General features: G+C 40.0%; 1 protein-coding gene across 1 annotated transcript in view; it reads left to right on the top strand.

The window, feature by feature from the left end:
- The window catches only part of LOC103006395 (ATP-binding cassette sub-family A member 17-like), a 107,703-nt gene that overhangs the window by 53,437 nt on the left and 39,995 nt on the right, over nucleotides 1–14,271 (top strand). Inside the window, 4 exon segments of the mRNA XM_057529696.1 lie at nucleotides 662–816; nucleotides 4,585–4,770; nucleotides 5,078–5,288; nucleotides 7,299–7,449. Of these exon segments, the coding sequence (XP_057385679.1) occupies nucleotides 662–816; nucleotides 4,585–4,770; nucleotides 5,078–5,288; nucleotides 7,299–7,449 (703 nt within the window).

Genomic DNA, 14,271 nt, shown 5'->3' with positions numbered 1-14,271 from the left:
ATCTTGCAACTTTACCAAGATATGTGTCCATATCATTTTTTTTAATTAAAAAAATTTTTTTTTTAATTTTTGGTTGCATTGGGTCTTCGTTGCTGCACACAGACTTTCTCTAGTTGCATCCAGTGGGGGCTACTCTTCATTGCAGTGCACGGGCTTCTCATTGTGGGTTCTCTTGTTGTGGACCATGGGATCTAGGCATGCGGGCTTCAGTAGTTGCGGTTCTTGGGCTCTAGAGTGCAGGCTCAGTAGTTGTGGCACACAGGCTTATTTGCTCCGTGACATGTGGGATCTTCCCGGACCAATCCCCTGCATTGGCAGGCGGATTCTTAACCACTGCACCATCAGGGAAGTCCTCCATATTATTACTTAATGCTTATAGCCATGTAATTTGCTTTACGAACACCTATGTGTGTTTTATACAGTTAACCAGATTGGAACTCATCAAAAGCAGGAAGGACATCTCCCATCTCTACTACCCCCAGATGTCCTCATACACTGTTGTAGAACATATACTCCTTGGATGTTACTGACTATGACACGAAGAATAGGGTAGTATGTGTGAGAACAAGCAAACAAAGCAGAGGACATCATTAAGCCTTTGTACTGTTGTGGCTCTGAATGACAATGATTTTAGGATATTATGTCTTCCACTTGCTTCTAGGTCTTATTTCCCCTTCAAGTGGACAGGCATATATCAATGGATATGAAATTTCTCAAGACATGCTTCAAGTCCGGAAGAGCATGGGCTGGTGCCCCCAGCATGATATCTTGTTTGATAACTTGACTGTAGCAGAACATCTTTATTTCTATGTTCAGGTGAGTCAGTGGGTGAAAGACTTGGTTTCCTCTGTATCCTTTCTTGAGGATGGTAAGATATTCTGCAGCTCTCTGACTCAACCTCAGAGGGACTTGAAACCTCTTATGGACACTATTCCCTAAACATTCAGGAAGAGGAAAGGGTGTGACATTTAAGATTTTTTAGTTAAAGGATTTCTAGAAAGTGTTGTTTTAATTTAATTCTTTACTTCTTTTTAGATGAAATTCACATAACATAAAATTCACCATTTTGCTCATTTTACAATACAAAATTCAGTAGTTTTAAAAATTATATTCACAATGTTGTGCAACCATCACCACTATCTAATTGTGGAACATTTTCATCACCCCAAAAAGAAACCTGGATCCACTAGCAGTCACTCCCTCTTCTTCCTTCACCCCAGCTGCTGGAAACCACTAATCTGCTTTCTGTCACTATGGATTTGACTCTTCTGAGTAGTTCATATGAATGGAGTCATACAAAATGTGACCTTCTGTGTCCAGTTTCTTTCACTTAACATAATGTTTTCAAGATTTATCCATGTTGCAGCAAGTATCAAAACTTCACTCCTTTTAATGGCTGAATAGTATTCCATTGTATGGAATTGTATGTGATATCTTGTTTATCCGTTCATCAGTTGATGGACATCTGGGTTATTTGTACCTTTTGGCTATGTGAATAGTGCTATGAATATTAGTCTTCAAGTTTTTGTTTAAACACCTTTCAGTTCTTAGGGATGTATACCTAGTAGTGAAATTCATGGGTCATAAGATCTAACTCTGTGTTTAACTTTTTTTTAAACTTTCTGAGGTACTTCCATTCTAGTAGCTGTGAATTGGTATCACATTGTGGTTTTGATTTGCATTTCCCTAATGACTAATGATATTAAGCATATTTGCTTATGGGCCATTTGTTTATTTCTTTGGAGAAATGTCTATTCAAGTCCTTTGCTCATTTTTCAATTGGGTTGCTTATCTTTTTGTAGTTTAGTTGTGAGAATTTTTTTAATGTATTCTAGATGGTAGACCCTTATCAAATACATGATTTGCAAAAACTTTCTCCCATTCTGGGCATTATCTTTTCCCCTTGTTGATAATGTTCTCTGATGCACAAAAGTTTTAAATTTTGATGAAATTCAACTTATCTATTTTTTCTTTAGTTGCTTATGCTTTTGATGTCATATTTTAAAAAGTGTTGTGGGACTTCCCTGGTGGCATAGTGGTTGAGAATCTGCCTGCCAATGCAGGGACACAGGTTCGAGCCCTGGTCTGGGAGGATCTCACATGCTGCAGAGCAACTGACCCCATGTGCCACAACTACTGAGCCTGTGCTCTAGAGCCCGGGAGCCACAACTACAGAGCCCACATGCCGCAACTACTGAAGCCCTCATGCCTAGAGCCCGTGCTCTGCAACAAGAGAAGCCACTGCAATGAGAAGCCCACGCACCACAACGAAGAGTAGCCCCCGCTCGCCACAACTAGAGAAAGCCCGCACGCAGCAACGAAGACCCAACGCAGCCAAAAATAAATAGTAAAATAAAATAAATAAATTTATTAAAAAAAGAACTAACGTTTGAAACTCTTAGAACGAAACATAGGTGTAAATCCTATGCAATGCTTTTTATTTTTTAAATTTATTTATTTATTTATTTATTTTTGGTTGCTTTGGGTCTTCGTTGCTGCGCGTGGGCTTTCTCTAGTTGTGGTGAGTGGGGGCTACTCTTCGTTGCGGTGCACGGGCTTCTCATTGCGGTGGCTTCTCTTTTTGGGGAGCATGGGCTCTAGGCTCACAGGCTTCAGTAGTTGTGGCACGCGGGCCCAGTAGTTGTGGCTCTCGGGCTCTAGAGCGTAGGCTTAGTAGTTGTGCCGCATGGGCTCAGTTGCTCTGCAGCGTGTGGGATCTTCCCGAACCAGGGCTCGAACCCGTGCCCCCTGCATTGGCAGGCGGATTCTTAACCACTGCGCCACCAGGGAAGCCCCATACGTTAGTTCTTACATTTAGGTCTTTGATTCATTTTGAGCTAATTTTTATATGGTGTGAGGTACGTGTCAAATTCATTCTTTTGCATGTGGATATCCAGTTGTCCAGCACCATTTGTTGAAAAGACTGTTCTTTCCCCATTGAATGGTCTTGGTACCTTTGTCAAAAATCAATTGACCAGGGGACTTCCCTGGTGGCGCAGTGGTGCAGAATCCGCCTGCCAATGCAGGGGACACGGGTTCGATCCCTGGTCAGGGAATTAGATCCTGCATGCCACAACTAAGAGCTTGCAAGCCTCATGATGTGGGAAAAAGAAAAAAAAAAAAGATGCAAAAGCCTTTTGTTTATCCCTTTCCCTGAAGGTAGTAAGTTTATTGTGTATCTTTCTTATGTACAGTTTATGTATATACAATAGTCCCTGCTTATTTGCGGGGGATTTGTTCCAAGACCAACAGTGGATGCCTGAAACCTCAGATAGTACCAAAGCCTATATATACTATGTTTTTTCCTATACATACATACCTATGACAAAGTTTAATTTGTAAATTAGACACAGTAAGACATTAAACCAATAGCTAGTGGGAAGCAGCCACATAGCACAGGGAGATCAGCTCAGTGCTTTGTGACCACCTAGAGGGGTGGGATAGGGAGGGTGGGAAGGAGGGAGACGCAAGAGGGAAGAGATATGGGGATATATGTATATGTATAATGGATTCACTTTGTTATAAAGCAGAAACTAACACACCATTGTAAAGCAATTATACTCCAATAAAGATGTTAAAAAATAAAAAAATTTAAAAAAAACCAAAACAATAACTAATAATAAAATAGAACAATTATAGCAATATACTGTAATTAAAGTTATGTGAATGTGGTCTTGCTTTCTCTCTCTAAGAATATCTTATTGTACTGTACTTACCCTTCTTGTGATTTGAGATGATAAAATGCCCATGTGATGAGATGAAGTCAGGTGAGTGATATAAGCATTGTGACACAGCATTAGACTATTGACCTACTGACAATACATCAGAAGGAGAATCATCTGCTCCAAGTGATCCTGGATCATCTAGTCATGACAACGTCGATGGTTGGATGTCAAGGGCAGACGATGTCGATGGTTGGGGATCCCGAGCAGGACAGAGCTGGATGGCACAGGATTTCAGAGTTCAAGATACTCAGAACGGTGCACAATTTAAAACTATGAGTTGTTTATTTCTGTAATTTTTAAAAATTTATTTATTTATTTATGTAATTTTTGGCTGCATTGGGTCTTCATTGCTGTGCGCGGGCTTTCTCTAGTTGCGGTGAGCGGGGGCTACTCTTTGTTGCGGTGCACGGGGGCTACTCTTTGTTGCGGTGCACAGGCTTCTCATTGCGGTGGCTTCTCTTGTTGCAGAGCACAGGCTCTACATGCTCGGGCTTCAGTAGTTGTGGCATGCAGGCTCAGTAGTTGTGGCTCGAGAGCTCTAGAGCGCAGGCTCAGTAGTTGTGGCACATGGGCTCAGTTGCTCCGCGGCATGTGGGATCTTCCCGGACCAGGGCTCAAACCCGTGTCCCCTGCATTGGCAGGCGGAGTCTTAACCACTGCGCCACCAGGAAAGTCCCCTATTTCTGTAATTTTTCATTTAATATTTTCAAACCACAGTTGACTGTGGGTAGTGGGTAACTAAAACTGTGGAAAGCGAAACCTCAGATAAGGGGGGACTACTGTACAAGCAAAATGCTTGTTGGACACGCCAGCCTCCCGTCAGAAGCCCCTGCCAGATCTCTGTCCTCTGCTATTTTAGCTGAAAGGCTTGTTGTGCCAGAAGTGCCCTGAAGAAATCAAATGCGTGCTGCACATCCTCAGTCTGCAGGACAAACGGGACTCCCGGAGCAGGTTCCTGACAGGGGGAATGAGGCGCAAGCTCTCCATTGGCATCGCCCTCATCGGCATCGCCCTCATCGGCATCGCCCTCATCGCAGGCTCCAAGGTAGGGGGTGGCAGGGCCTGGCTTCCTGAAAGACACAGGTCAGGGCCCCCACATGCAGTAGAAAAACACGTTGGGTCAGCAGGGCCCAGAAGTATCACTTTCTAGTTCCCACTTGGCCTGGGCTGGCTGCAGGCCCTTCAGCCATGGCCCAGGCACCTCAGCTCTGGACGCCCTGGATGGGCAGTCTGGTGTGGGTGATACTGCTGAATCTTCATTGACCTCCAGTCACATGGGGCCTGCAGCGCAGCCAGCCGGGGCCTGGGACGTGACTCTGCCGTCATCACAAGGCCATTCCTCTGCCCTTCAGGTGCTGATGCTGGACGAGCCAACCTCAGGCGTTGACGCCATATCCAGGAGGGCCATCTGGGACCTTCCTCAGCAGCACAAAAGTGACCGCATCATCCTGCTGACCACCCACTTCATGGATGAAGCTGACCTGCTGGGGGACCACATTGCCATCATGGCCAAGAGGGAGCTGCAGTGCTGCGGGTCATCTCTGTTCCTGAAGCAGAAATACGGTGAGTGGCCCCGGGCCGGCAGCGGGGAAGGCAGCCGAAACTCCATTCTGTGTGGGGTCAGCGTTGCTGGTCCAGTGTGCTAGAGAAAGTATCCACTGGTAACGTTCCTGAAGGGCCACTGAGATCAGGCAGGGAGAGGCCTTCTCTAGACATCCTGTTCTGCTACCTGTGGGTAAAGACCCGAGGCCCCAGGCAGAGGGCCTTGTGAGAACGAAGAAGGAATGAAGCAGAAAAAATCTCTGAGACTTGGAGTCAGAAGGCCTGTGTTTGAGTTCCACTCTGGTAGTTTACTCCCTTTTCATCCTTTCTACCAAGTTAGTTCATCCTTTTTTGGCCTTAGTTTTCTGATCTATAAAATGGAGATTAAGATACCATGTTCCTCAAAGTGGGAGCTAGTGCATGCAAAAGCGTGCGTTGTTATTTCCACAACTGGGTGTACTCCTCATCAGGATCCCACCACAAACATCCTCCCCTTGTTTTCCTGGACCCCCAGCCCTCTGGGTTTCCCTCTTATGTCTCTGACTGCTCCTTTGCATCACTTCTACTTCTAAACATGAAAGTGCCTTGGTTGCTTTACTATTCTTTCTCTGCCCACTGACTTAGTGATCTCATCCAGTGTCCTGACTTTAAATACTTACCTGGCTGAAAAACGTATGTATCTCTGGCTGGACCTCTTAACTGAACTCCAGATTTGTGTATTTAACTGCCTACTCCACACATCCACATAGACAGTGAACAGACCTGAAAGACTTGTCCAAAACCTGTGCAGAGCTGAGCTCCAGCTCTTTACTGCCAAACCATCTCCCCCACAGTAAAGGCAGCTCCATTCTTCTAGGTGCTTGGCCAGAACCTTGGGGGCTCCCTGATCCTCTGTCTCTCATAGCCCATAACTGATCCATCTGCAAACTCTAGTGACCTTGCCTTCCTCCCACCTCTACCACTTGTTAGTGCCCTGGTCCAGGCTGCCATTCTTCTACCTGCATTATTGCAGTTGCTTCTAACCCACCCCTGGTCTCTGCCCAGTTGTCAGAATGAGTGTGTCACTCTTCTGCTCAGTCCACCAATGACTTCCTGTCCCACTGAAAGGAAAAGGCAGAGTCCTGGGAGTGGCCCAAAGGCCTTGCTTGGCCTGGTCCTATTACCCCGACCACATTTCCTAAAGTTCTTCAGCTGCTTTGCTCTGCTCCTGCCTCATGGCCCCCTTTCTTATCCAGCATACTGGGCCTGCTCCTTCCTCCGGGCCACACATTGCCATGCCTTCTCCTCTTCCTTAGGTCTTCAGTCCTTTTACAGATGTCACATTCTCAGTGAGGCTTTCCTTGTGACCCTGTTTAAAGTCACAATCCCCGATACTCTGTATCCCCTCCCCTGTTCATCTTTCGCCTTAGCACTTGTCACTAATATACTCTAAATTTTACTTACTTATTATCTGTCTCACATCCCTTTAAGGAAAGCCCCTTGAGAGTAGGGATCTTTGACTATTTGGTCCACTGCTATGTGCTCAGTGCCTAGAAGAGTGCCTGTCACATCATGAGAGCTCAATGAATGTTTGTTGAATGACTGCATTGCCAGCAGTGCAGTAACAAGTGTTACTAGTAATTTCTGAAAGAATGTTTAGAATACCATAAGGTATGTATCCTCAAAAACATAATTTAATTATGATAGAGGTATGCTTGTTCTTAACCTTAATGTTCAAGGGCCCTACCTACTAAGTTTTCACTTCCCCACATTAGTTATCACTTAAAGAGAGTGTTGCCCTTAATACAACCCTCCTTTATTTTGCCTAGCATTGCTAAATGTGCTATTATCACCTCCCAACTATGGAGTAGAAGGTAAGACTCAAGAGTAGCATTATAGACCTTCAGAGGCAAGTTCACTGTGGTTTAAATTCAACCCCGCAGGGCTCACCAGCTTCTCTATCCTGTGGAGCTATCCTGTTCTAGGATATAGAACACTAAATGTGACTAAAAACGGTAAAACTGTTTCATGATCTTTTAACTGTTGTTTCAGGTGCAGGATATTATATGACTTTAGTGAAAAAACCTCACTGTAATACAGAGAAGATTTCTCATCTGATTTATCAGCACACACCAAATGTAATTTTCCAGTCTAGCACTGGTGAAGAAATAACATTTATACTTCCTAAAGAGAGCGTGCACAGGTATGGACCTGAGAGGACTGGAGTAATTGTTTGCATGTACTGAGTGTGCAGTTGTCTCTCCTATCCCTGTCCTCGCCAAGGGCACTCGAAGCTGTAATGGTCTGGATCCCTAGGCCTTTGGTATTTCCTAGAAAGACACCACACCCCAGCCAGAGTGCACTTGAAAATACAGGACTCTGATCATGTTTCCTCCTCCTTAAAAACCCTTGATGGTTCCCAGTTGCCTTCAGGTTAAAATCAAATTCTTTAAGATGGCTTTAGAGGGGCCCTTGATTGTGTGAACTCTAATTACATGCACCCAAGTAACTGAGCTCAGGTGAAGACTTTACTTGATTTTCCTCTAAATTACAGTTGACCCTTGAACAGCACAGGTTTGAACTGCGTGGGTCCACTTATACACAGATTTTTTCAATAAATAGGTTACTATGGTACTAGTACATTACTACACTATCCCCGTTTGGTTAAATCTGCAGATGTGGAACATTTGGATATGGAAGGCTGACTATAAAGTTATAAGTGGATTTCTGATGTGGGGTGGGAGCAGAAGTCAGCCCTGTAATTATCTCAGACCTCAGATTGGTTCCCAACACTTCCCTCTCTCCCTCTCCTCAGTCCCCATGTTGCTTTCAGATAGGAATCTTACCTTATACTTCATTGAGAAAATAAACACCATCCAACAAGAACTCTATTTTATCCCTATCACAAACCTACAAACTTGCTTGCTTCATCACCAGCCCAAGTACCCACCCACCTCACCTTCTCAAGAGTTCACTTGTTTGATAATTTCCTCTCTCATCTACATCACCAACTTCTCTCTCTTTGGGTCATTTCCATGAACATATTAGTGTGATCTGGAAAAACACTCTCTTGAGCCTACCTGTCTTTCCAGCCACCACTCCATGCCCTGCAACCCTGCACAGTCAAAACTCTCTAAAAATGGGCCAAGCGTGTTGCCTGCTTTATCTCATCACCCATGCATTACTCAGTCTACTTCACAGTGGCTTTCAAACCCTTCCATCCAAACTGGAAAAATGCCTATTCAGATCTTCTGCCCATTTTAAAATCAGGTTGCTTTTTCTTTGATATTGAGTTGAATGAGCTGTTTATATATTTTGGATATTAACCCCTTATCAGTCATATACTATTTGCAAATATTTTCTCCCATTCAGTAGTTTATCTTTTTGCTTGTCAATAGTTTCCTTTGCTGTGCAAAAGCTTTTAAGTTTAATTAGGTCCCATTTGTTTATTTTTACTTTTGTTTCCTTTGCCTTAGGAGACAGATCCAAAAAAATATTGTTACGATTTATGTCAAAGAGTGTTCTGCCTATGTTTTCTTCTAGGAGTTTTATGACTTCTGGTCTTACATTTAGGTCTTTAATATATTTTGAGTTTATTTTTGTATATGATGTGAGAAAATGTTCTAATTTCAGTCTTTTACATGTAGCTGTCCAGTTTTCCCAGCACAACTTAATGAAGAGACTGTGTTTTCCCCATTGCATATTCTTGCCTCCTTTGTTGTAAATTAATTGACCATAGGTGCATAGGTTTATTTCTGCATTCTGTATTCTGTTTCATTGATCTATTTGTCTGTTTTTGTGCCAGTACCATATTGTTTTGATTACTGTAGCTTTGCATGATACCTCCAGCTCTAGACTTCTTTCTCAAGATTGCTTTGGCTATTCAGGGCCTTTCGTGTTTCCATACAAATTTTAGACTTATTTGTTCTAGTTCCGTCAAAAATGTCATTGGTATTTTGATAGAGATTGCATTGAATCTGTAGATTGCCTTGGGTAGTATGGTCATTTTAATAATAATAATTCTTCCAATCCATGAACACAGTATATCCACCTCTTTGTGTTGTCTTGAATTTCTTTCATTAGTGTCTTATAGTTTTCCAAGTACAGGTCTTTTATCTCCATAGGTAGGTTTATTCCTAGGTATTGTGTTCTTTTTTATGTGACAGTAAACGGGATTGTTTCCTTCATTTCTCTTTCTGATAATTTGTTGTAAGTGTATAGAAATGCAATAGATTTCTGTATATTAATTTTGTATCCTGCAACTTTTACCAAATTCATTGATGAGTTCTAGTAGTTTTTTTGGTGGCATCTTGAGGATTTTCTATGTATAGTCATTTTCACAATATTGATTCTGCCTATCCAAGAACATGGTATATTTTTCCATCTGTTTGTGTCATCTTCGAATTCTTTCATCAGCATCTTATAGTTTTCTTAGTACAGGTCTTTTGTCTCCTTAGGTAGGTTTATCCCCAAGTATTTTATTCTTTTGATGTGATGGTAAATGGGATTGTTTATTTAATTTCTCTTTCAGATCTTTCGTTGTTAGTGTATAGAAATGCAACAGATTTCTGTGTATTAATTTTGTATCCTGCAACTTTACCAAATTCATTGATGAACTCTAGTAGTTTTCTGGTAGCATCTTTCGAATTTTTATGTATAGTATCATGTCATCTGCAAACAGTGACAGTTTTACTTCTTCCCTTCCAATTTGGATTCCTTTTATTTCTTTTTCTTGTCTGATTGCTGTGGCCAGTACTTCTAATACTATGTTGAATGAAAGTGGTGAGAGTGGGCATCCTTGTCTTATTCCTGATCTGAGAGGAAATGCTTTCAGCTTTTCACTGTCAAGTATGATGTCAGCTGTAGGCTTATCATATATGGCCCTATTATGTTGACGAATGGTCCCTCTATATCCACTTTGTGGAGAGTTTTTATCATAAATGGATGTTGAATTTTGTCCAAAAGCTTTTTCTGCATCTATTGAGATGATCATATGGTTTTATTCTCTAGTTTGTTAATGTGGTGTATCACATTGATTGATTGAACCAACCTTGCATCCCTGGGACAAATCCCACTTGATCATGGTGTATGAACCTTTTAATGTGTTGCTGAATTCAGTTTGCTAATTTTTTTTTTCACACACACACACACACACACACACACACTGTATTTTATTTTTTACAAGAGATAGACTGACATCAAGCATTGTACATGGATGACCACAACAAAAGCAACAATGATTGCAATTACCAAACATGAAACACACTCATACTATGTCATAATATTGACATTCAGTCCAGTAATCCTCCACTCTAGCAGCTCCTTTACTTTGCAGTGAAAATTGATTTGTATATTCTTTGCCTCTGAGTCCTTGTGGGATTTTTTTTTTTAATTCAAACAGAAAGTCACAAAAATTATACTCATCCTCATCAGTTCACTCAGTCCCATGTAATTAATTTTTTTTTCATCTTGATCTTTTGTTAGCACTTTTATGAGTTCATCAGTTTTTCATTAGAGTTCTGAAAATGCTTATTCATTCAGTTCAGCAGTACAGTCAGTTACCAGAAACCTGTACTTGTCAGAGTCTTTTCCATGATTTTCTTGAAGATGAAAACCTTTTATAGGAACATATTTGCAAAAGCATCAGAGTACACCCAGAACTGTCTGTGAATGACAAAAGACTTAAAAATGACCACGGTTAAAGATTTGATGAAAGTTCATAATAATGCAGTTGACAAGAAAATTAGTTATTTCTGAGATATACATTTTAAAGTAATAACTAGGATTATGACTTATAACATTATACCAGAACATATAAGATTTTTAGAAATTTCATGTAATGTCTGAAACATTTATATTAACATATTTCCATACAAATAACCCAATGAAAGTTTAGTATTAGTTGTTTTGTTTGTTTGTTTTTTTATACTGCAGGTTCTTATTAGTCATCAATTTTATACACATCAGTGTATACATGTCAATCCCAATCGCCCAAATCAGCACACCACCATCCCCACCCCACCGCAGTTTTCCCCCCTTGGTGTCCATATGTCTGTTCTCTACATCTGTGTCTCAACTTCTGCCCTGCACAGTTTGCTAATGTTTTATTGAGGATTTTTGCATCTATGTTCATTAGTGATATTGGCTTGTAATTTTCTTTTTTTGTGCTGTATCTTTGTCTGGTTTTGGTATCAGGGCCTTGTAGATAGAGTTTGGAAGCATTACTTCCTCTGCAATTTTTTGGAATAGTTTGAGAAGGATTTTTCTTCTCTAAATGTTTGGTAGAATTCACCTGTGAAGACATCTGGTCCTGGACTTTTGTTTGTTGGGAGGTTTTTTTTGTTTGTTTTGTTTTATTTTTATTGATTCAATTTCATTACTGGTAATTGGTCTGTTCGTATTTTCTATTTCTTCCTGTCTCAGTCTTGGGAGATTGTACATTTCTGTGAATTTGTCCATTTCTTCTAGGTTGTCCATGTTATTGGTGTATAATTGTTCATAGTAATGTCTTATATTCCTTTGTGTTTCTGTGGTGTCCATTGTAACTTCTCCTTTTTCATTCTGATTTTATTGATTTGGGCCCTCTCTCTTTTTTTCTTGATGAGTCTGGTTAAAGGTTTATCAATTTGTTTATCTTTTCAAAGAAACTGCTCTTAGTTTTATTGATTATTTTCTATTTTTTTTGGTCTTTATTTCATTTATTTCTGCTCTAACATTTATGATTTATTTTCTTCTACTAAATTTGGGTTTTGTTTATTTTTCTTCTTCTGGTTCCTTTAGGTGTAAGTTTAGATTGTTTATTTGAGATTTTTCGTGTTTCCTGAGGTAGGCTGTATCACTATAAACTTCCTTCTTAGAACTGCCTTTGCTGCATCACGTACATTTTGGATTATTGTGTTTTCATTTTCATTTGTCTCCAGGTATTTTTAAATTTCTTCTTTGATTTCTTCAGTGACTCATTCGTTGTTTAGTAGCCGATTGTTTAGCCTCCAGGTGTTTGTGGTTTTTGCAGTTTTTTTCGTGTAGTTGATTTCTAGTCTCATAGTGTTTTGGTCAGAAAAGATGCTTGATGTGATTTCAATTTTCTTAAACTTACCAAGACTTGTTTTTTGGCCTGGCATGTGATCTATCCTGGAGAATATTCCATGTGCACTTGAAAAGAATGTGTATTCTGCTGCTTTTGGATGGAATGTTCCATATATATATATACAGAGAGAGAGAGAGAGTCCATCTGGTGTAATGTGTCATTTAAGCCCAGAGTTTCCTTATTGATTTTCTGTCTGGATGGTCTGTCCATTGATGTAAGTGGGGAGTTAAAGTCCCCTAGTATTATTGTGTTACTATCAGTATCTCCCTTTATGTCTGTCACTATTTGCTTTATATATTTAGGTGATCCTATATTGGGTGCATATATATTTACAATTGTTATATCTTCTTCTTGGATTGATCCCTTCATCATTATGTAATGTACTTCTTTGTCTCTTGTTACTGTCTTCATTTTAAAGTCTATTTTGTCTGATACAAGTATTGCTACCCTGGCTTTCTTTTTATTTCCATTAGCATGGAATACCTTTTTCCATCCCCTCATTTTTAGTCTGTGTGTGTATTTAGATCTGAAGTCTCTAGTAAGCAATGTATAAATGGGTCTTGTTTTTGTATCCATTCAGCCACTCTGTCTTTTGATGGGAGTATTTAGTCCATTTACATTTAAAGTAATTATTTGTACTTATTGCCAATTGTTAATTGTTTGGGGGTTGTTTTGTAGTTCTTTTTTGTTTCTTTCTTCTTCTTTTGCTCTCTTTCCTTGTGATTTGATGACTATCTTTATTGTTCTATTTGGATTCCTTTCTCTTTTTTGTGAGTATATCTATTACAGATTTTAGGTTTGTGGTTACCATGAGGTTAATGTATAGCAAACTATATCTATATATCTATATCTATAATTTCAAGTTGCTGATCTCTTAAGTTGGAACGTATTTTAACAACCCTGCATTTTTACTTCCCCCCACCAATGTTTACTGTTTTTGACACCATATTTTACATCTTTTTGTTTTGTGTATCCCTTAACTACTTATTGTGGATATAGATGGTTATACTACTTTTGTCTTTTAACCTTCCTAATAGCATTATAAGTGGTTGACTTAGTACCTTTACTGTATATTTGCCTTTACTAATGATATTTTTCCTTTCATAATTTTCACATTTCTACTTGTGACCTTTTCTTTTTGCTTAGAGAAGTCCCTTTAACATTTCTTGTAAAGCTAGTATTGTGGTGCTGAACTCTTTTAGCTTTTATTGTCTGTAACACTATTGATCTCCCCATTAAATCTGAATGACAGCCTTTCTGGATAGAGTATTATTGGTTGTAGGTTTTTCCCTTTCATCATTTTAAATATATTGTGCCACTCCCTTCTAGCCTGCAGAGGTTCTGCTGAAAGTCACCTGATAGCCTTATGGGAGTCCCCTTGTACATAACTTGTTGCTTTTCCCTTGCTGCTTTTAATATTTTCTCTTTGTCTTTAATTTTTGCCATTTTAACTACAATGTGTTTTGGTGTGGTCTTCATTGGGTTGGTCCTGTTTGGGGCTCTTTTACTTCCTGGACCTGAATATCTGTTTCCCTTCCCAGGTTAGGGAACTTTTCAGGTATTATGTCTTCAAATATGTCCTCAGTCCCTTTCTCTCTCTCTCTTTTCCTTCTGGGACCCCTGTAATGTGAATGTTAGTACACTTGATATTGTCCAAGAAGTCTCTTAAACGGTCCTCATTTTAAAAAATTCTTGTTTCCGTTCAGCTTGAGTGATTTCCATTACTCTGTCTTCCAGTTAGCTGATCCATTTTTCTGTATTGTTTAATCTACTGTTGATTCCTTCTAGTGTATTTTTTTTACTTCAGTTATTGTATTCTTCAGCTCTGTTTGGTTCTTCTTCATATTTTCTAACCCCTTGTTAAACTTTTCACTGTGTTCACCCATATTTCTCCTGAGTTCTTTGAGCATCTTTAGGATAATTACCTTGAACTCTTTA

Source organism: Balaenoptera acutorostrata, chromosome 15 (assembly GCF_949987535.1).
Source record: "Balaenoptera acutorostrata chromosome 15, mBalAcu1.1, whole genome shotgun sequence".
Taxonomy (NCBI): Eukaryota; Metazoa; Chordata; class Mammalia; order Artiodactyla; family Balaenopteridae; genus Balaenoptera; species Balaenoptera acutorostrata.
The sequence above is the reverse complement of the archived record's forward strand: the minus strand, read 5'-3'. Positions and strand labels throughout refer to the sequence as shown.